Here is a 21680-nt window from a genome sequence, read left to right as displayed (position 1 = left end):
TGTATTCCCGACTCGCCAACAGCAACTGAATGATGACCTCGTGCCATTCCCTTGATGTAACCAACAAGGGCGTCGTACCTATTCTGCCTTGTGTCGTTCCACTATCAATATCAGCCTTCTTCCCGATTAGAAACTGCTCGGTTTCGTATTCCCCTCTGCGCGCACGCAGATGAAGCGCTGTATGACCCGACTCATCTAGCCGCGTGTTGACATCAGTCCCTCGCTGTGAAAGCCGATCTAGCAGACCTATATGGCCGTTCCAGGTAGCGCAGGAGAAGGCTCGTTCTATTCCAGTATTGTTCGCTTCGTCTTCCAGGGTCGCGCTGCGTGGAACGCCGAAGTATGACTCGCAAGTGAATAAGGCTTCTCTCTACAGTCCGAACAGCGGCATGCCGCGTCTTCGTGGCCGAATTGAACAGCCCGAAGTAGCTGGGTATGGTTACTGTCATCTTTAATACTCAACACAAGATCCCGAGCTCTGGGTCTGTTTTGTAAGCCCGACAGGTGTTCTGAGATCCGCGGTAGTATGTCTGAGCCTTTCCTGCGGTAACCTTTCCACGTCCCTATTGATGCTTGATTCATGTTGAACGTTAAGATCCGCTTTAGAGAACATTTGCAGACCACTAACGTGTGACCGGCTCAGGAAGAGGTATTTACCGGGGTGTTTCAGTTTAGGTTGTAGATTGGGCAAGACTCTCCCCAATACTGGCCTAGCCAGACTAGAGCGCCCGAATCGCACTCTTCCAAATCGCTAACGTTACACAGGAGTCCTTCGAACCGCCGGTCCCTACGCATATTCTCGAGAACTTTCCACAGCGCGTCTCGTGATCTTAAAGTTTGTCGGGCTTGTTTCGTGTCGTTGATGCAGTGTAGTACATGCACGTGGAGCTCTGGTTTAGCCTTGATGACCTGCAAACTGATTCCTCGAAGAAATACCACAGCAGAGGATCGTTTCTCCTCTGGGAATCACAGAAAAGGTAGACGAGGAGTCTGTTATCGTGTTGACAGATAGCTTCAATTTCATCGGTCAAGAACAAGGCCAACATTGTCTTACCCTTCCCTGGACCGCCGTGTACCCAGAGTGAGTGTGGAGAGCCTGTTGAGGTGATCGAAGCTCGATAATTGCTATCTCCTTTCGACCAAGCTTTGGAATACTTTCGTTGCGTCCGAGGAAGATTACAATCGGCCGAATGACGAAAAGGCGTAAGAGTAGCTTAGCTGACAAGAAGAGATGGGCCCTGTACAAGAAAGAGGAGTACGCTCAACTCGTGGAGGACCTACAAAGTCTCATCGATGGCCTCTGCGGTGTTTTCCTCTTGGGGCCGGGTACGCCTACAGTGGAGAATCCTTGCGTTGAGGAAGCTTCGGAGCTTGCATAAAGTGACCAAAGCTTCTCGACATCCTCATGCAAGTGCTCGGAGATCAAGACAAAAAGCTCCAGGAACAGCTAAAGAAGGTAGTGGAAACAACTACGCATCGTAACATCGCCAACATCCCAGGAACCAGCAATGGACTGGCCTTTGGACAAAGCTATGGAAACTTGTCAAACTTCCCCTTTGGGAGCAATTAGTGAAGACGAGGGTAAGGCTACAGCGTCAAGAAATTTCAGTGCAGTGGTTGACTAAGGTGCTTATTCCACGAGCTAACGAAAGTCATAATAGAAATTCGTATGGACGCAGAGACTTTCAAGATCATGCATTGGGAAGAAACGAACGCCGAGTGTCATGCATTTCGTGAAGCTACACAAACTTGCAAGGTTGGTTCAAAAGACCAAACCAAAGCTGTAACCAGGCTCTCAATTCATAGTCCCCCCAAGCCATTCCAGCTCACCTGTCCTTCTCGTTCCTCGTCTCAGATTGTGATCCCGTACTTCTCCATCATGACCTCCTCCACGTGGCTCATCTCCACCCAGAGTCCGCTAGCGCCCTGCCTGTCGTAGTAGTCGCAGAGTATCTCAAGGGCATAATGAGCGTGCAACTTGGACTTCCAGGCGACCTCCTGAGCTGCACAGGGGTCCGACTTCCTATCGGTATGATTGACGGGGAATGCCGAGAGGGTGTTGAGCCATAGGTAGTTGAGCTCCGAAATCTTGGCCAGAGTCAAGAAGATGGTCCTCCAGGGATAGTTGCCAGCATCCGTCCACAATAGGCAAACGTGCTGCAGCGCAACTTTGCGAAGAGTGCCGGCGTGTGCTTCGAGAAAATTATCCAGCTCCGTTCCGATGGTCTTTGAGTTTACGATCCGCAGGCTTGTCAGTCGGTTGTAGGCGCCCAAGCTGAGGCTCGGGGCCACTTCGACAGACGCCCAGGCGGGTGTGTCGTAGTCCACGTCCAGCAATTTTGGATTGATCTTCTCCAGCCAATCCGCGTTCTCCGGGGTCTCCGCATAGGTGTCCAGGTTGGTCGTGATGTGGGTCGCGGAAGCCAATGTACGCCGGAAGAGGAAGTGTGCTTTGGGGGATAGGGGACGGGGAGCATTACCTTCAAGGACCATCCTCAACTCAACACGAGCCGGAAGATTGGCCAATGACCTGCCGACAAGGCAAGCCTCAAGGGCCATCATGCGTTTAGGCCACACCTTGATGTCATCCTGATTGCTGTATTCCGTGACAACCGCACTGCCACGTTTGAACGTGGTAAGATGGTTGAGCTGGTTGATGCCCCATGCGGGGGGCACGTTGCCATAGGGGTAATCGGCAATGGTCAGCGATTTGAGGCCGGTGGTCTTCAGAAGGGCTCCCATGATCGCTTGGTCCGCAGCTTCGATCAAGAATGACTCTCCCTGCTCAAAGGGTATGACGCCTGTTCCAGTGTAAGCTGTTCCGGTGAAGATGACGGGCAGAAAGTGTGTACATACTTGTTCCCTTGCGACGATCCTCTCGTGCACGAAGCACATAAGTCGAGATAGTGATGTGATCGATGTATCGGGCGTAGATCGGGTCCTTCGCCAGACGATCCAGCTTGTCGAAGCTCACTGGGTGGAGGAAGACATGTATGTGAGTCAAATAACGCTTGGCGTAGGCATACTTCGTCTTCTGGAAAAGAGCCCGGTTGACGGCATGCAAGGATGCGACATCCAAGTTAAGGAGCTCGCTCGCGATATCGTCGATGACTTCTCTAGGCATGTCTGAGAGCACCGTTCGCTGTTGGTTGGCCATGTTGGGTGGCTGGGCGCAGGTATCGTAGGTCGAACGGAGAGGGGAAGTGTAGAGTAGAAGGCGGAACCAACCGTTGCGAGAAAAAGCCGTTTGCTTCCGTTTGCTGCCTAATTACACAACGGCCCTATTGTTGGCGACACGCGTCACTTTCGCGTCGAATCAGCTCGAAATAACTCAAGGTGAAAGTGAATGGTGAATAGACCGAAATGAACATCTCGCGTCCTCCCATGCTCACCGTCTGAAGGATTTTGGTTCACAAGCTGAAAAAGTGCCACATCTTTCAATATTTTGATTTGAAACACATGTATGGGACAGGCTGTATATGTTAGTGGTGGCATACTAGTACTTCTCTCGATAGATTTCGTCATACAGAAGCCACTTCCTAGCTCATCATATTCGCATCGATATATCGGATTGAGTCAAAAAAATCCATTATTCCAAGCAGTTGAATTATCTTAAAAAGGTCTTTCTCACAGAGCATCGGTAATGACAACTGTGGTGCCAACGCTGGTCTAATAGTCACGGTGCTGGATGCTTCATTGGATAACAGTGCCTTGGTATAGACCCCTTGTAGAACAGTACTAGGGCCCTACTGCGGGAGCTCCCGAATGTGCATGAGGTGGGAGCCTTTCAACATCCACTCACATGATAATGGTGAGCGACGTTCGTCGCGATTATGAGTTGGAGGGACAATGTGGCTAATACCATTTAGGTAACGCGTAGTGGAGCACACCGCTACTACAGCGAACGGCCATCAACTCTCCATCCGCAAATGCACATGGCAATTTAAACTTGTGCAAATCTGGCCGTCTTGCAACTTAAGCGTACTTCAGTTTCCGCAATCAACCGCGGCATTGGTACTTTAAAATAACCTACTAAGCGAAGCAACGAGCGAACCTTTGAAGCACGAAGAGGCCACGGAGCGATTTTGAGCTTACGGAAGCCAGACATGGGCAACTTTCAAATGCCGTATGAGCCTGATATCGGTGATAGACAAGTACAGTCGGCCACTAGAATCGTATACAACGATGCTGTTGGGCCTGGTCAATTCCGCTTATTGGAACTGAATGGCACAGATGCACATGGCCTGTTGCAATGCTCGCTGAAGACTCACCGCTTGAAAGACGGAGACTTCCCATCTTATTCTGCAATATCGTACACATGGGACCCGAGCGAGCGTGTCTGGTACGGAACATACGATCCGTCGGCGGACCAGCCAATATTACTCAACGGTACATTGACAGCAGTGAGCAACAAGGTGGCCAACATAATGAGCCTCATGTATCAGGTACGCCAAACCTGTTGGCTAAGTCATAATAACCTACATTACTAACTTCGTTTGAAGCAAGGACGACGGTCTATCTGGATAGACAGCATATGCATCGATCAACGCAGCATCGACGATAAAAGCAACCAAGTATCGCAAATGGGCGCCATCTACATCAATGCAATCGAGGTCATTTCCGTTCTGGGCTCACCTTCTTCCAAGTCAGACGATGCACTCACAGCCGATCACTGGTTCTCCGAGAGCTATCGCGACAAGCATGCGGATCAGCTAGCGTTTGGGCTGTACGATGTCCTGGCTTTCAATGGGTACTGGCGCCGTGCTTGGGTCTTGCAGGAGATTACACTAGCCAGGAAATCTCTTCTATGCTGTGGATCGCGCCTGGTCGATTTCGAGACTGCGAAGGACTTCTTTGCTACCTTTCAAGCGCAAAGTTCGTTCAGCAGTCTTACCAACTTTCGTCAGACCGGGGAGCAATTGCGTTATTTGAAGAAGGTTTTGGTGAGCCAAATGGACGAAGGTACTTCGTCCGAGCCTTTCGAGTTGGGCTCAATCAAAAGCTTCCGAGGACAAGCATTCTTAGATCTGCTAAGAGGCTCAAGGCGGTTTGATCGGTGTCAAGACCCAAGAGACATGATCTACTCACGGCTTGCCCTGGCCACAGACGCGGCGAACCTGGTCGACTCGCCTGACTATTCCCTCACACCTGAGCAAGTCTACGCAAGGTTCGCCGTGAATTGTGTCACAAAGACTGGCTCACTCGAAATCCTGACTCATGCGACTAGACCGACATCTGCTCGAAAGATGTCGAGCTGGATCCCAGACTGGACCCGACAAGACAAATTCGAGGGCACGGGTATCTGGAAGCCATCAAGTATGACAGAAGTCAACCATGCTTCCATGGCTGCTATCACGTGGGAGAAGACAGATCCACCCCACGTTCGTTGGGATGAAGACGTTCTGGAATTGACTGTTCCGGCACGCGTGCTTCATGCTGTCCCACCAAAGAAGCAAGCAACTGCATCGCGAGCTATCTGGAAGGCCGTCACCGGACATGTGAAGGAAAGCTGGCACGAGATGCTGGACACCGACGACGCCGAAGCATTAATCACCGGGGATCTAGTCTGCGTACTGCCGAGCTGCTCTCAGTTTGTCTGTCTGAGGCCCCAGGGCGATCATTATACTGTAGTTGGTCGTGATCCTGATTGGCAGAAACGTATCATAAAGGAGATCTTGATCGAGCATGTTTGGAGCTATGAAGCAGAAGAATCTGGACAGAAGAAGCGGGCGAAGTGGAGGTTTCGTGATCCGGGTGCAGTCTCGCGCATGGAGGTAAAAAGGCTGAAGGTCCGTTGATCAGCTTCATAGGATTGGAAAGCGGCAATTGCACGATTTTGATGTTGTATATACTCTTTCGCGGTTCAGGTATTGGTGTCACGAGAAGCGCCCGCCTCGACGGTACTCGCCCCAACGGTACCTGGCCGATGCATCCGTGCGTTATGTATTCACCCACTAGCGTGCTTGCACCTGGCACTGCCGCCACGCGTCACTACTTCACTTCATGCATCCCCACGCGATGCCTCCGTGACAAGCCACGATGGACGCGCACGACGATGCGCCCTCAGCGCAGCTACACCTCGAGATGCGCGACGCGATGGTCCGCAACCTCGCATCGCGGCGGCCGATCCTCCACCACCTAAACGCCGACACATCGTGGCTGCTCCAGATCCCGCGCCCGGCCTCGGCGGTGAAGCATGGGAGCCGCATATACTACAACATCCTGATCGACCCATGGCTGCAGGGCGGACAGTCGGACGTGGCCGCGTGGTTCTCGCAGCAATGGCATGCGACCGAGAGCGCGGTCAAGACGGTTGCCGAGGTGGAGGAGGTGGCACGGCGGATTGAGATAATGGCAGGCGGGCCGCGCCTGGGGAAGAAGAGGAGCGCAAACAATGTCGAAGCCGCGGCAGAGGTGGAGACGTTCATCGACGCTGTGGCCATCAGCCACGAGTTCACCGACCACTGCCACAAGGACACGCTCTTGGAGGTGCATCCGGATGTGCCCGTGTTTGCGACTGAGGTGCGGCCCATTCCGACCAAGTTGCCTCGCAGCGAGAGCTGACACTGTACGTGTAGCAAGCCGCGAAGCTCGTTTCGGGCTTCAACCACTTCCGCACCGTCGTCACGACGCCCACGTTCACGTCCGAGAACCCCGACTGGCGCGATTACTCCCTGCTGCCATTGCCGTCATGGCTCAGCATCTCGCGGCTCACAGCGTCGGGCGATGCGCTCTACTACCACTCGGCGCTCCTCATAACCTTCGCATCGCACGCTTTCGCTTCTGCGACGCCAAAGAAGCGCGCTTCGCTCTCGATATACGGCGATGACGATGCGTCTTCAACCGACTCGGACGCAGCTGAATGCGTCATTTACACGCCGCACGGCATCCCGTACAAATCGCTGGAGCCCATTGCCACGTCAGACCCGCCATTAAACACTCTCGCATTCTTGCACGGTCTCCACGATGTCTCAATATCGGCAGCGCAGCAATTGAATCTCGGTGCGAAGAACGGTGTTCTTGCACAACGCATGCTGCGCGCAAAATACTGGGTGGGCACCCATGACGAGGTGAAGAAGGGCGGTGGTCTCATATCGTGGTTCCTGCGACGCAAGATCTGGACGCTGGAAGATGCCTTGAAAGAGGCAAAAGCTGTGGTAGATAGCGAGACCACGGAACAAGACGGCGACGAGTTCAAACATGTGTACTTTGAAGACGTAGGAAACGGAGAAAGCAGGATACTTGAATAGGCGGCACAGATACCCACCAGCAGTTCACCCTTCATCAACACAGCAGGACATACATCTTAATATATAATCACCGGCTGAACGACTATAAGCGTAGAACGAGTACCCCGTCTCCATCTTCTTGCCTTCGTCAACTGTACCTCTCTCGATTCCCACCGCGTCCCCTCAGACATACCACCCACTAACATAATACCCTGATCTCCAATCCCCCGCCAACCACACCTTCTCCTCCTTTCTATACCCAATCTCTCTGAAGCCCAACTTCCCCAGCACCCTCCCACTCGCCGGATTCCCATCTCCCCATATAGCCTCTACATAGTACACCTCATCCCCCTTCTCTCGCACCTCCCTCGTCCCCTCCCGATACGCCTCCAACACCGCCCGCGCCGCCTCCGTCGCATAGCCCTTCCCCCACGCTTTCTGCAGGAACGAGTATCCTATCGAGCGGAGATTGAGTGGCTTTTCCACCTCAAGGTCGGAGAGAGGTGGCTTGGACGGATCGGTGGGCGCCTGATCCGACACAGGCGCCGCACACGCGCGAGAAAAAGGGGGCAGCGATGCGCCGTCAGCTTGTGTGCGGAGACCCACGTTGCCGATGACTTCGCCGGGGAACGGGAGTTCCGCGCCGTCAGCGGAGAAGCGCACGAAGACCATGTAGAGTATCGTGTCGAATTTCTCGAGATGCTCTGTGAACCAGGCCTGCGATTCCTCGACGGTGTTGGTCTTGCCGTGGAGGCTCCAGCTCGTTGCGACGGGGTCGGACCACGTTGTGTGGAACCATTTTACGTGGTCGCCGTCAAGGGATGTGTCTGAGATGCGGATGAGGCGAAGGCGCTCTGTTTCGAGGACTTCTTTGGTTTGCGGACTCATTTTTGTGGTTTGAATAGCTTAGTGACGGCTCCGTTCTTTTGACTGTAGTTGTTACTCTTCTCAAAATCTTATTTTCTATGTTTTATAACGATTTGTTTTCATTGACTCATGCTTTGACTCATGCGTCTCATTGAGGAAGTTCGGCTGACTGCGCAATGTCACACCGCTCAGTTACTTGATCAATCGATGCGATCGTCGAGTCTGCAGCCGGGCTAGCCTTAGGAGTGCGTTGCAGCACGGTATTGGGAATACGAAATACGCAACCGGGGCACGTGAAGACGCGAGAGCGTGTCGCGTGGCTTCCTAGCGCGTTGCGAAAGCGGGACAAACAAGAGGTTTCTCAGCGCCGTCTTTGGCCAGAACCCTTCCGTCTCTCATGGCACACTTCTGAATGGGCCCCCTGTGTCACATATCTACGTGGGTTGTGGCACGTCATATCCTTGTACAGAAATAAGCAGCCAAGCCATCTAGATTCTGTGTCGTACTGCGCACATGGTAACTTATCATGCAACCACTTCCGTCATCAAATCCTTCGGCCACCTCGCCTGATCGACCCCATTTCCTCTTGTCCCAACGTTGAACTTTAGCTGTACCTTACCCTCCGGAAACTGTATGATCGGCTTCGGTGTCGCTATATCTTTTCCAATCGCTTTTGAATGTCTTACCTCGAAGAATTCTGGATTAAAAACAACAGGGCCAGCATTCTGTTTGAGCATCGCAGTGAGTCGTCCCAAAGTGTATTGCATATTGTGGTAGTGACGGAATACTTGCTTGCCGTTGCGGGACCAGACGTCTTCCCAGACGGGTGTTGGATAAGTGCCAACGCTGTTGACGAGCCACTGCGAGTAATAGTTCAATGCAATCTTGAAACGTTAGCACCTCAGTTGTGACAAGAGGCGGTACACTCACGTCAACCTTGTACGAACCGCCATCAGCCCCACGTCGAAGGATGGCGTCAAGCACAGCAACAACTCCAGCGGTACCAGTACAGAAATCTGAATTAGGAAAAACTGGAGTCACGGGCTCGTCATTGCCCATGGCGCGACCAAACTCCATCGATACGCCGACGTTGGCATCCGAAATTTGCTGCCAGCCGCTTCGGTAAGACCACGGACCATTCCAGCCGTAGCAGTTTTCTCGGACCACGATCAAGCCACGCTCACGGTCTTTGGTCAGCTCCAGGAGGCCGTCGAGTGAGAAGCCATACTTGTCGAGCACACCAGGGCGATAGCCTTGCACTACGACATCTGCTTCCCGAATAAGCGCACGAAGTTTCTCCCGATCTGCTTCTTCCCGGAAGTCCAGATGAGCACTCCACTTTCCCCAGCTAAGATCACAATGCAATATCGACATATCCGTGATATGCGAAGCTGTCACCCTCATAACACTGGCGCCTAGCTCTGCCAAACCGCGCGTAACAGCAGGCGCAGCAATCACCCTCGTCAGATCGACAACCTTGAGCCCAGCAAGAGGCCGCAACGCCGACGTTTCGGGTATATCGGGCCACCAGCACGGCGGCTGCTTTGCGTTCTTCACAGGATGTACCTCATATAGGCCTACATGAGCGTTTGCCTTCCCGTGCTCGCTGTTCTTGTACTCGTCAGTGGTCCAGCAGATTGTTCCAGCCTGTTTGTACACGTCGCTAGCGAGTTTCTGCAGCTCACCTGAGTCGAGCTGCGCCACCCTCTCTTCGTAGGGTTTCCAGGAGTCTTCGACCGAAGCCACGTCCTTGGAGTGCGGAAGCCCAAGGCTATCCTGCGTTGGAGCGGGATTCATACTCCCATGTATATGGAAGTAGCGACCATCCTTGCAGCGATAGATGTTCGTTGCGGAATTCTGGTACGGACTTGGTTCCCGTGTAAAGAGATCGCAGTCCTTGAAGCATTTGTCGAATTCGGCCTTCCCTTCAGGAGTGAAGATGGAGGAAAAATCGATGGCCTTTCCCTTTGGATCGATTGTCCAGAGGAGGACAGACATGAAGAATAGCTGGGCGTGGTCCGTGTTGATGATGGCCTTCTGCGGTTCGAGTTCGTACTTCCGCTTCAACAGGACGTTGACCATGGCTGCTTCGAGGCCTTTGAGGGATGCGATGCTCTCTGCAAACCGCCAATTGATGGGAATGCTGGGCTTGTCGGTTCCAACAAACTCAACCTTCTGCGCGCATTCTTCTATCTCTTCAGGCAGCAACGATGCAATGAGTGGGTTGTTCAGGATGCCTTCGCGGAACACCTTCCTGGTCTCGTGTGGGATGGAGTATGTCGCTGCATCCTGCGCGTGCCCATTGACTCCTTTTGTCGCCATATCGAGAGATAGTAGAGGGTTTGTAAACGCTCAAGACGTGGTTTTCCTCTTTCTGCGGCGTAGTTGCTTCCGCGTTTGACGAAACGCCACCGATGTAGGAGTGACCGCTATTGCCGGCGAGCTTCCTCGGCCTCTTGATATCAGCAAATCTCGTTCGAATGCTTGGCGACCCGAGGTCCAGGTAGCACCGTCTACTGAAAGTCTTTGGGTCGCTTTGCGAGTCGAGTCTTGCGAGTAGGGTCTTGCGAGTCGGATCTTGCGAGTCTCAAAGCGCCGGCATCGGCCGAGCAAGCGCGACCATGTCTCCGCACACGAGTGGAGTATCGCGGCATGACGCTACTCTTCACGTGAGATCGAGATATGCGAGTATATCAACTTGGATCTGAGTATACTTGAGTGGTATCTGGATGCTTGGTAGCCTCGGGACCAGCACATAGCTTCGATTGCACACACTTTGGGAAATTGCCTTATCTTTGCGAGCCCCATATCTACTCGAAACCTTTATCCGCCTTACTGATTTGTTTTCCTTGCTGGTTTCGCAATACCCACCAGACAGTAAAATGGTGCAGCCCGATCGTAACACAAGATGGACGTCGGAACGCGGGACGCGTCCAGTGCGCATTGCCAACTGCTCTGGCTATAAAGGCGAGTTGTTTCGCTGCATGACTCATGTACTTTACTTTGGGACTGACTATCTTCATAGCGGATCCCGGCTACCACATGAGATTTCAGGCCGAACTGGGCGATGTGGACTTCATCACGGGCGACTATCTAGCTGAAGTCAATATTGCCGAGAATGCTCAAGCACATGCTGCAGGCCAGCATCCAGGTTGGGAGCAGACCTGCTGGGATGGCATCGAGCAGACAGTAGACTTACTCGCAGAAAAGAGAATCAAAATTGTTGTCAATGGCGGGGCGCATAATCCTAAAGGGCTGGCGGAGAAAGTGCAAGAGTTGGTGTCGGGCAAAGGTCTGGACCTGAAAGTCGCTTATGTATCTGGGGACAATTTAATCGAGGAGATGAAAGATATAAGATCGAAGGGCTTGCCACCGCATCTGGATTCCGATAATGGCGAGGTACAGTATGCGAATCATACCCTTGATCTCATGGAAAAAGAGAACAAGCCAATCGTAAGCGCGAATGTGTACCTCGGGGCACGGGAGATCGTGAAAGGCCTTGAAGAGGGTGCAGATATCATCATCACTGGGAGGGTGGCCGATGCTAGTCCAGTGCGTACCGTACTAAGGTTTTTTTAGAGTATTATCAATGAACTAACACTTGACAGGTCATCGGAGCAGCGTGGTACTGGTACTCGTGGTCTGACACCGACTACGACCGACTCGCTGGAGCACTGATCGCGGGACACCTCATTGAATGCTCTGGCTATGTTACTGGGTCTAACTTTGCTGGCTTTACAGAGTACGATCTTGACGAGCTGTACGATATTACGTTTGGTATTGCGGACGTGGAAAGAGATGGGACGTGTGTGATAACGAAACACGATGCGAGGAAGGGTTTCGTGACTGAAGATACGGTGAAGTGCCAATTTCTTTACGAGCTACAAGGAAATATATATCTTAACAGCGATGTCAAAGCTATCTTGGATGATGTCCAAGTGCAGCGACAGGAGGGAAAGAACCGGTGAGTATACAGTGCTTCTTCAAGCAGTTTAAGGGCCCCAGGAAGACTCCTGTAATAGCACTGACCATCAGAGACAGTGTCCGCTTGTGGGGTATCAGAGGTGCTCCTCCCCCTCCGACGACCAAGCTCGCCATTTTCTACAATGCGGGCTACCAGTCGGAGATCGTCATCAATGCCACCGGATACGGTACGACCGAGAAGTTCGACCTGTACGAACGCATGCTGAGATTCGGGCTGAAACGCCTGGGCATCCACGACCAATTTGACGTCCTCGAGTTTCAGCGCATCGGCATCCCAGAGCCTAATCCGCGAAGCCAGCTGAGAAGCACTTCGTACCTTCGTATTTTTGCTGAGAGTGGTGACCCCAAGATTAATTTGGGGCTCGCAAGCTTGCTCGGAGAATTCGCGATGCAGCATTTCTCAGGGTTCCATGCTACGTCAGACCACCGCACAGCGATCCCGCGGCCATATATCTCCTACTATCCAGCTATATATCCACAGTCGGACTTGAAGACCTCGATCAATATCCTCGAACCATCTAAGAGCGTTGCCGCAACTAGGACGACGAACATACCAACAACACCACCCCCGAAGTTTGAAGAACTGGCGAAACGCGCATCATACGATACGACTTCCCCAATCCCGCTTGAGCAGTTTGGTCTCACAAAACCGGCTCGCATCGGCGATGTAGTACTTGCACGTTCCGGCGATAAAGGCGCTAATGCGAACATTGGCTTCTTCATACCCACATCCCTACCATCTTCATACCCCCCATCTTCTCCGCTCTATGCGCAATCATGGGACTGGCTGCGCTCGTTTCTCACGATTGCTAAGCTGAAAGAGATGATGGGCGAAAGCTGGGACGATGCTTTTCACGTCGAGAGAGTCGAGTTTCCAGGCATCATGGCAGTGCATTTTGTAGTCTACGGGGTTTTAGGCCGGGGCGTGAGTGGAAGCTCCAGATTAGATTCATTTGCCAAGGGGATGGGTGATTGGCTGAGGGACGTTGTCGTTGAAGTACCTGTCATTTTCCTGGATGGTCGGAAGAAGAACAAAACAGAAAGGCAAAGACTATAGTGTCAATGGAATGGAATGATCCATGATGATATTTTATAACCTATCAAGCTATCAAAAAGAACGATGCAGCATCGATCTATTTGCTGATGCACGCTAAATGTGGCAGGCAACTCTCTTAGTGCCCATTGTACTCCCTAGCCAACTTGCTCCTGGCTCTGAGCATGTGTCCGTACTTGAACATCACGAACGGAATCAAGCTGAGGAGGGTACCGAACAGAGCTAGGATGAGTCCAGCGTACTGACTCCCCACATTGTGGAAGAAGGCGTTGGCGAACAGTGGCGTGACTGCACCGAGAGTGTTCCTCATCAGGCCCTGGCCTGCAATTGCGGATGAAGAGTTCTCGCCATAGCAATCTGCCGTGTAACTGTAGGTACTCTCGAAAACGAAGTAGATGCCGAATGAGATCGGGGCAAGGCCAATTACGGGGCCAACCCAGCTCAAATCACCGTATTGTGTGAAAGAGTAGATGAAAAGGCCGACAGGGAGCCACACTGCACCGAACATGGAACCATAGAGACGGTGCTCAGGTACAATCTGCACGTTGGGATCAGCCTGCAGGCGATCGTATTTGCGCATCTGGAGGTGATGCGCAACCCAGCCTAGGAATGTGCCGACCGCGAGCGAGATGTATGGAAGACCACCGACGCCCTCGGACCAGCCTCGCTTCTCCTGGAAGGTGATCGGGATGACCGACAAGAACAGGAAAACGACGGCCCAGCAGAAGGCAATCCAAAGGCCGAAGGCGAAGACGACAGGCTCGGTGACCAACATGCGGATGGCCTTGACAGAAGAAGCTCGAAGCATGGACTTGAGATCAGGCGTGTAGATGTCGTCTTCTGCGACGTAACGCTCGTCGCCGGTAGCATCGCGGAGTTTCTTTGCTCGCTTGTGCAGGGCCACACCGCCGCGTGTTTCGGGAAAGAAGATGAACACGGCGATCAGAAGCGGCACGTTGGCGAGCCCTTGAACACCTTCGATCCATCGCCATCCGATGGATTGGTCGATGAACCCGGCATAAATCGGTGCAGCGACAGTGCCGAAAATAGCAACGAAACTGAACATGGCCATTGGCCGGCCGCGCTTATGTGGCTCGTACATGTCGTCAAAGGTACCGCCGACCAGGATCGTACCAACACAGCCAAACAAGCCAAGAAGGAGGCGTAGGCCGATGATGGTGCTGATATTCTGGGCTAGGGCCAGTCCGATGAAGATTAGTGAGAAGCAGAGGAATGCTCCGGCGTACACGATCTTGCGGCCTGCCAGCTCACAAAGTGGGGCGAGTATCATGGGTGTGATAGCGCAGGCGATGTTGAAAGTGAAAAGGCCGAGCTGGCCGTAGATAGTGGGTACCCCGAACTCGGCGCACATGCTGCCAATGCCCGAGCTGTACGCGGTCGTAGCTAGTCCGATAAACAAGGTCATCAAGTTAAGCATCGTACTGATGCTCCGCTTGTACCACAGATTCCAGTTGAAAGGGTTCTCTTTGTCGCCCGTTGCGAATGTGAGAATGATGTAATCTTTCTCGTTGTGTGTGACCATTTCCGTCAGGGTGAGTGGCATGTCGATGTCCACTGTTTTGATGGGCCCACAGTCTGAGTCGACATCTTGATTCCCCTCCTCAACGTATTTTCCACCGACAACCCTTCCAATCTTGGGTTCGCCCTTCTCATTGTACTGTATCGAACTGAACGAGGTCGCCTCAGACGTATCTGCGGGTTCGTTGGTCTTGCTATTCGCCCGTGATAGATTCGTCACAGGGTTCGGAGCTGCGGACATGGAGGCAGCACGTGCAGCTGGGGTGGTCGGTCTGCTTTGCTGTGGTGTTCGTGGAGCAAAGTAGCCAACAGAATTCGCTCTTGAGGCGGCCAGAGAGGTTGGCCTCGGTTGGGGGGTTCGGAAAGAGGGACCATAGTAAGACATCTTGAGTTCCAAAATGCAACGCTGTCGTTGTGAGTGGCGCGTACTGATGATAAAACTGTCGAGGGGTAAATATGCCTCGTTTATTAATTATGGAGGCCATGATGTATTCTCTTCCCAATGCCCGAGCTCATCGCCATGCGTCATGGCAGTAAAAATTGCATGTCTGTCAGCATCCTTGCCAACAGTTGGTAACAGATATCGTTGCGTTGAGGCTCTGCGGGACTCCACTTAGTGCGCACTGGTGCAGAGATCGCTTGCGGAAAAGGCGCAGGGCGCGCCGGCATGACGTCGTGGTCAGACGTTCTGCCCTTATCACCACGAGTATGCGCCGAGATACTGGCCTAGTGCATTTTGCTCTGTTTACCTCTAGACGACACCTGATGAATGAACACGAGGCACAGTTCCTGTGGGAATGTGTGTGATATAGAGTACCCAGCATTATCTTTATGTAACTTATTTAGACTACGATAGGGACTTTGCCTTCTGTAAAGACTCAATCGTAAGTTTGCGATAAAGCCTTGGTTCGCCGCGTTTCGTTCTGCTAGCGCATCCGTTCCATGCCGACACCAGGCCGAGTGGATGGTGCCGCAAAGCACGTTTTCACATCACAATCACAGGGGTAATCTGGTTTCCCTGCACCCAACTTGTGGGTCGTTCGGGAGATTATCCTCTTAGCTTCCGTACGATATTCTTTGGAGGCAAGATGTGGCGGAATGGAATATGACAACGATATGTATGGTGTCAAAGCCTCCGACAGCGCTCAGGGGTGAACGACGATCGATCGATTCCAAGCAACAGCACATATTCTATCTGTGGTGTCAAAAGAGATATGAGGCGTTGAAGAGCAATTGAGATCGTGATTGTGTCAACGTTCTGTGTGATGCGTGGATCCAGAACGGAGCTAAGCCCTTTCAATAGCTGTTCCGAGCGCCGAAAAGTGGGGCTAGAATCTCGATAAGTTCACCGCCATCCACTGCCTCGCAACAGCCTCAGTTTGTTCGAACTTGACGTTATGGAAACATTGATCTGAAGATCATACAATGCATCATTGCGTCTTGAAATACACGTATATTCCACTTTGGCATGAGCACATTTACTGGGATGCCTCATAATACCATACCCATGCATGCTGTACTTGGCATGCATAGCGAGCGAATCGCTGACATTGATCTCACGGGGCTGGCTCTAATGAGCCTTGTCAGATATCCGAGTGCGGGGTGCAGTAAGATCACAGAATTTCTTCGTTCATCTCGAAGTCTTTGTTTGGGCCACTGTGCTTTTCTACCGTTGCAATGTTGAACATCGACTTCCAGCGTATCGCACTTGGTCTTTTCATGTATGCGACGGTATCCTCATGCAATGATTCATTCAAGTCAGGAAGAGAAGGTCTCCTCCGCCGCGGGGCATGCGAAGAGAGCCTAGCGCAACGACTCTCTGACAGAGCGAACATCTATTGTCCCGGTTCTCAAGAGTTCAAAAATTCGACACAGAGATGGTCCACTCTCGAAGCTCCAACATTTAGGGCGACGGTCGAAGTGGCGACGGAAGGGGATGTAATGGAAGTGGTAAAGTATGCTAACGAGCATGAACTTCCATTCCTCGCCGTCAATAACGCTCACGGCGCCATTACTACTGTTGGACAATTGCAAAATGGCATTATGATCTGGATGCGTCAACTCAATTCAGTCAAGATCACAGAAGACGGCCAAATGGCAACTTTTGGTGGAGGTGTCTTAGATAAAGCGGTCACGGACGCGCTTTGGGCCGCCGGAAAGCAGACAGGTAATCATTTCGCTGCAATTCACGGCAGTTAATATGCTAACAATAATAGTGACTGGGGGCTGTGAATGTGTGAGTGTGATCGGGCCTGGCTTGGGCGGTGGCCACGGCTTGTTGCAGGCTCGCCACGGCCTAGTATCGGATCAGTTCGTCTCCCTGAACATGGTCATGGCAGATGGGAGTCTCAAGACTATCGACCACGCCAGTGACCTCTGGTTCGCTGTAAGAGGCGCGGGTCACAACTTTGGGATTGTGACGTCCATTACCTCGAAGATCTACAATGTCCAGTTCCCCAATTGGGCCTTCCGAAACTTCACTTTCACTGGAGATAAATTGGAAGCCCTATATTCAAACATCAACGAGCACTTTCTCAAAGATGATGAACAGCCGGTAGACTTGTTCCATTACTCGGTAATCTTAAAGAATGCAGCTATCGACGCGAATAACGTATGTTTCCATATCGCATGCAGCCTATATGTTCAGCTCACTAACATTTTCAGCCTATAATCTCGTTCTACATCCTCCAAGAAGGCGTAGATATCGTAGAAGACGCGGTGGTTGCGCCATTCCTAGCCCTGGGGCCCGTCTCAACTTTCAGTGGCAGTGGAGATTATCCTGCGCTTCCCAGCTGGATAGGATGGGGAAACAACGCGGCGACGTGCCAACATTCTGGCCTCGCCAACACTAGATTCCCGATCGAACTGCAGCATTATAACATCACTGCTCAGCGAAGTATGTATAATCTTCTGAGCAACACTTTGAACGAGATACCGGCCCTCAACAGGTCCGTTGTACTTCTCGAAGGATACTCACAGCAAGGGGTCAAAGCTTTTTCCAGCAAGGAATCTGCATATCCTTTCCGTGGTAGCAACCTTCTACTTGCGCCAGTTGTCAGGTATATCGAAGAAGACGAGAAACTTGCAAAAGAAGGGAAGGATTTGGGTGAAGCGCTTCGAGACATTCTCCATGTAGGCAGCGGCCGGGTTACCAAACGCACGTATGTCAACTACGCATTTGGCACTGAGAGTTTCCAAGAAATATATGGCGACGAGTTTTGGCGACGCAAGAGATTGTTGGCACTCAAGAAGAAGTACGATCCAAGCGGTAAATTTAGTTTCTACGCGCCGATCGCATGAATCTATATCTAATTCAACAATCCCTCTCCACACCGAACACTCCGTAGTAATAGATAGATCGTCACAAATCCTCGATCAGAGAACGTAGGCTGTCGTTCCTCCATTGTTCTTCAAGATGCCCCTACCCAGTTAGGTGTCGTTCTTGTCAGAAGAAATGACATAGGGAGGAGCCATCTCAACAGGCTGCGCCGGACGCCCAAGTGGAATTGTCTGAGAGAACGCTTTGAGCTGCTCTGTCGTCATGCCACATTGAGTTAGAATTGGTGTATGAAGCAAGCCAGGAGCCACATCATTCACGCTGGTGCCTTTGCTGGCTCAGAAAAATTTCTGAGAGTTTGAACAAGACTGGCCACGGCACCTTTGCTTGCAGCATAGCCGTGGATAGAGCTGACCAGGTTTGCAACGACGCTTGACACGGTCCAGATGATCGAGGGACCAGGCGGCATCTTTGGTGTTGCTGCGCGCGCCAAGAAGAACCCAGCGTATACGGTCGTGCGGAAGATTCTGTCCCACTCCTTCTTGGTGTAGATTGTAATGTCGGGAGTGAAGTCACGACCTGTTCTGTGAGGTCCATTAGCTCCATCGTTCACAGGTGACAGAGGACACCTCACCCTACATTGTTCACCAGAATATCAATCCTACCAAGGGCTCGCTCAGCCCTCAGTCGCAAATGACTACAGAACTCTTCGTCCAGAAGTTCACCAGGGATTCTGGTGATGTTAAAGCCTTCTATTGCGAGAAAATTCGCGGCATTTTTGGCCACCGGTTCTTCGGCTGGAAGGTGATTCATGGCTACTTTCGCTGCCTCACAAGCCATGGCAATGGGCACTGCGCGGCCGTTACCACAGTCGCCGTCAGAGATCAAAGCACGGCGTCAAGTCAGACGACTATAGCATTGGTGACTGGTTTCATCAAAGTCAGGCTTCGTCGGGAAGTCTCTTTGTAGCTGTGGAAATTCTTGGGTTGGGAGATTCAATTCGAGGTTATCCAAGCGAGCCCGGAGATCAATCAGGACTAGATCTGGGAGGACTGTTAGTGAGGGTAACAGCTGCCGTGAAGGGCATGGACTTACCTTAGGCAGACGTTTCTACGCCGTTGCTTCCATTTGCAGCTGCCATCTTCAAGGTGTAGGTCAGAAAATGCTTTAAGACTGAAGCTTGAATGTCAAGAGTCTTTTCTGATGGGCTCCTTGTCTTCTTTATAGCCAGACAGCAGGGCTGAATGTTTTGGAAAAATAAGGCATTATCTGAGCTCATCGTCCTCACAGCTGATTCAGAAATACACAGCACGGCAAAACTTCTGTTGATGCTTCTAATATATTTGTCCACGGCTGATTGCGAAGGATGTCGAGAGGACGCCCAGTCACTGGACGATGATATCCATTGCGCACAAGTCAAATAATGCTTCAGGACTGCCCAGATGTTTTCTCCTGCTTAGACGCCGCAAAGGTACGCTTAAGGTCTGTTCCTTGGGAATTACGGCCACGTGAGGGAGAAACATTGGTTGGTTCCTTTTATGGAGCGAATGGTGCGGTGGATTGCCGAAGGTCAAGTTTTGTATTGAGGCGTAGAGGTCGCTTATGTATTGTATAGATGAAACCGGACATGATTACGGCTGAGAGAACGAGACGGGACGACATTGTGACAAGCTCACTGCACTAGAACGGGTGACATCATACTTAAAGATCATTAAGAATGAGCGTTACTATCCTACAAGAGAAGCATGTGCACAAAATATTCCACCTGGACAGCCACCGTACTCGTTGCTTTAGTACGTGCACTTCCCACAGTACCCACAATCGTCCCCGCAAGCAGTGTAGTCTGGTTCGTCGTCTGAGTCATATCCGAGCTGCAGACCACCATGTCCAGGCTCAGTGTCGTGCTCGTGATCTGGATCGGTCGAGTCTTGGTCCATAGCTTTCCATTTGGCGCTGAGTTCAAGTGGCAGAGCGTGGAAGCCTTCTCCATACTGCTTGCGAACCTCCAAGCAATCGACAGATGGACAATATACTTCGAGAAGACCCGTTCCTTCATTTCTCGCAAGCTCAACGATCTTGTCAAGGAGTACAATGAGCCGACTGATGCCAGCTTGGTTCTGTCGCTCCCATGCTTGCACGTTGTAGTTGACATTCTGAACTTGGATATCAGAAGTGGGAAATAGTCCGGCGCCATCCTGTAATTGTCAGTGGGGTCATAAAAGTGGGTCTGTGTACAAGTCTTCTTGTGTCTAAGACCTAGCAACTTTGAACCGGTGATGATCGTACGTGATATGCAATGATAAAATTAGGGATTTGCTTGATCCAGAGCTGTGGGTACATCTCATCCATGTTGATCTCTTTTCTGTAGCGACCTGACCGTGTTTTCATGTCGAAGATAGTATGTTGTGCAACCACTGCGCCCCCTTGTTTTAGTAATAATTTGGCGAGGCCGTTTACTGTTCCTTGGCCCACAGTAACGTTTTTGAAATTGCCAGAAAGATCTTCAAGATCACTTGACTTGGTCTCAACCATGGAAGTCTTCTCCGATCCAGTCTGGAGGTAGCCGTCGCATTCGAAGCGTATCACGCAGTTGAAGCGGCCAAGATCATACCGACATAGACGCTGGTGGGTTTCTGAACCTTTGACATCCTGCTCCCAGGTGGTATAATACTCTGGAAAGGTGTGACCAAAACCCCTAACGCCCTCAATTATCTCTCGTGGGTCATTTTCTTTTCGAATCAGAAATACTGTAGATCCAATAACCTCAACGTTGAACCGGAAAGGTTTGTCAATCGACAGAACGAAACGAAGCAGACTACCCATCGTACTGCCGCACGCGAATACATCGACCTCTCCGGTAGGGAAGGCTGGGTCGGTTTTGAACAACGCGCGAACTGCTGGTTCAGTTGGGTGTCGTGGAAATTTAGCCGAATTGGGATCACGGAAATAGACCCCACTGTCTTCAGGGAGCCGCTGTGGTTGTTGTAGGGGCATCCAGAGGGGAGGTCTTCCTGTTTGACTGTGAGCATTGACCAGATATGCGATAATCCTTCTTACCAGGTACCAGAATAGTAGGAGACTCCGAGTTTGTCCAGCTATAGGAAGCGACATATTCGCAGTTCGTGATCTTGTTAACCTTGCCTGTATTGTCTTCGGAAGGCTGCAGGTCCGCGAGTCTGAAAGTTTGCAATAGTTGTCCCAGAGGGTGTTTCACGATGTCAGGCTTGACGACCATACGATTGACTAAGTGCTGCGCTCCTCCTCGCCCTCGTCCCCATCCTCTTCCTCGCCCCGGGCGTGTGGCAAAGCCTGCCCTTTCGTAACCTCGATTGGGACGGAATGACATGCTGTGTTCTGTTCTCTTATCAGGGTCCTGTGTAGAAGTTCGATGACGGACACATTACCGAAGAAAGGGAGGATTCTAAACTCAGCTTTGTTGCGGATGTGCTTGTGCGACCAAATTGCAACTTGGGTAGATAGGCCACCAAGGATTTTATCACCAATGATCCCTTTGGCTATGCCAGGCTCGAAAGATATAGAGGGAGGTGGTGTTCACTTATTCACCTACAGCAACACAGCTGTCTTTCAAGGCCCGGAATTGCGAGCAAGCAAGGCTGAGTGGGGTGTGGGATGTTTGTTGTTCGTGCAGGTAGCACAACAACAGCATAGCCAATGTTCTCGTGTGGATGGGTCCCGAAGCATGCAGGCAATCACCGATACACAATCAGCT

The 21680-nt window shown here is 51.6% G+C and overlaps 10 protein-coding genes across 10 annotated transcripts; 4 read left to right on the top strand and 6 right to left on the bottom strand.

The window, feature by feature from the left end:
- Window positions 1–1712: 1712 nt before the first annotated feature.
- Window positions 1713–3193, bottom strand: CC84DRAFT_1263232 (uncharacterized protein). The gene is made up of 2 exons (XM_018185220.1): window positions 2857–3193; window positions 1713–2801 (listed from the first exon to the last, which is right to left on the bottom strand). The coding sequence occupies exons 1-2, from the start codon at window positions 3155–3157 to the stop codon at window positions 1852–1854; spliced, it is 1251 nt and encodes a 416-aa protein (XP_018031589.1). The 5' UTR covers window positions 3158–3193; the 3' UTR covers window positions 1713–1851.
- Window positions 3194–3936: 743 nt separating this feature from the next.
- CC84DRAFT_1263231 (uncharacterized protein) lies at window positions 3937–5832 on the top strand. The gene is made up of 2 exons (XM_018185219.1): window positions 3937–4445; window positions 4503–5832. Exons 1-2 carry the CDS (start codon window positions 4107–4109, stop codon window positions 5796–5798), a joined length of 1635 nt encoding a protein of 544 aa, XP_018031588.1. The 5' UTR covers window positions 3937–4106; the 3' UTR covers window positions 5799–5832.
- A 148-nt stretch (window positions 5833–5980) lies between these two features.
- Window positions 5981–7616, top strand: CC84DRAFT_1154840 (uncharacterized protein). Its single transcript, XM_018176911.1, has 2 exons — window positions 5981–6522; window positions 6579–7616. The coding sequence occupies exons 1-2, from the start codon at window positions 6040–6042 to the stop codon at window positions 7248–7250; spliced, it is 1155 nt and encodes a 384-aa protein (XP_018031587.1). The 5' UTR covers window positions 5981–6039; the 3' UTR covers window positions 7251–7616.
- CC84DRAFT_280491 (uncharacterized protein) lies at window positions 7332–8458 on the bottom strand. The gene has a single exon (XM_018185748.1). It carries the CDS (start codon window positions 8115–8117, stop codon window positions 7413–7415), a length of 705 nt encoding a protein of 234 aa, XP_018031586.1. The 5' UTR covers window positions 8118–8458; the 3' UTR covers window positions 7332–7412.
- On the bottom strand, window positions 8308–10689 carry CC84DRAFT_1168347 (CoA-transferase family III). Its single transcript, XM_018179374.1, has 3 exons — window positions 9027–10689; window positions 8610–8980; window positions 8308–8556 (listed from the first exon to the last, which is right to left on the bottom strand). The coding sequence occupies exons 1-2, from the start codon at window positions 10416–10418 to the stop codon at window positions 8621–8623; spliced, it is 1752 nt and encodes a 583-aa protein (XP_018031585.1). The 5' UTR covers window positions 10419–10689; the 3' UTR covers window positions 8308–8556; window positions 8610–8620.
- Window positions 10690–10741: 52 nt separating this feature from the next.
- CC84DRAFT_280511 (DUF1446-domain-containing protein) lies at window positions 10742–13411 on the top strand. The gene is made up of 4 exons (XM_018185749.1): window positions 10742–11063; window positions 11122–11648; window positions 11705–12060; window positions 12138–13411. Exons 1-4 carry the CDS (start codon window positions 10979–10981, stop codon window positions 13135–13137), a joined length of 1968 nt encoding a protein of 655 aa, XP_018031584.1. The 5' UTR covers window positions 10742–10978; the 3' UTR covers window positions 13138–13411.
- Window positions 13137–15214, bottom strand: CC84DRAFT_1168346 (fructose facilitator). The gene has a single exon (XM_018179373.1). It carries the CDS (start codon window positions 15056–15058, stop codon window positions 13253–13255), a length of 1806 nt encoding a protein of 601 aa, XP_018031583.1. The 5' UTR covers window positions 15059–15214; the 3' UTR covers window positions 13137–13252.
- A 1178-nt stretch (window positions 15215–16392) lies between these two features.
- On the top strand, window positions 16393–17973 carry CC84DRAFT_1101270 (FAD-binding domain-containing protein; the record flags this gene model as incomplete). The annotated part of the gene is made up of 3 exons (XM_018174905.1): window positions 16393–16840; window positions 16890–17284; window positions 17338–17973. The coding sequence occupies 3 exons, from the start codon at window positions 16393–16395 to the stop codon at window positions 17971–17973; spliced, it is 1479 nt and encodes a 492-aa protein (XP_018031582.1).
- Window positions 17974–18266: 293 nt separating this feature from the next.
- CC84DRAFT_1221742 (NAD(P)-binding protein) lies at window positions 18267–18790 on the bottom strand (the record flags this gene model as incomplete). The annotated part of the gene is made up of 2 exons (XM_018183298.1): window positions 18267–18534; window positions 18585–18790. The coding sequence occupies 2 exons, from the start codon at window positions 18788–18790 to the stop codon at window positions 18267–18269; spliced, it is 474 nt and encodes a 157-aa protein (XP_018031581.1).
- Window positions 18791–19671: 881 nt separating this feature from the next.
- Window positions 19672–21510, bottom strand: CC84DRAFT_280472 (uncharacterized protein). Its single transcript, XM_018185747.1, has 4 exons — window positions 21355–21510; window positions 21008–21304; window positions 20237–20961; window positions 19672–20145 (listed from the first exon to the last, which is right to left on the bottom strand). Exons 2-4 carry the CDS (start codon window positions 21294–21296, stop codon window positions 19741–19743), a joined length of 1419 nt encoding a protein of 472 aa, XP_018031580.1. The 5' UTR covers window positions 21297–21304; window positions 21355–21510; the 3' UTR covers window positions 19672–19740.
- Between the last annotated feature and the right edge of the window lie 170 nt (window positions 21511–21680).

Source organism: Paraphaeosphaeria sporulosa (genome assembly GCF_001642045.1).
Source record: "Paraphaeosphaeria sporulosa strain AP3s5-JAC2a unplaced genomic scaffold CC84scaffold_11, whole genome shotgun sequence".
Taxonomy (NCBI): Eukaryota; Fungi; Ascomycota; class Dothideomycetes; order Pleosporales; family Didymosphaeriaceae; genus Paraphaeosphaeria; species Paraphaeosphaeria sporulosa.
This window is presented reverse-complemented; position numbering and strand designations above follow the sequence as displayed.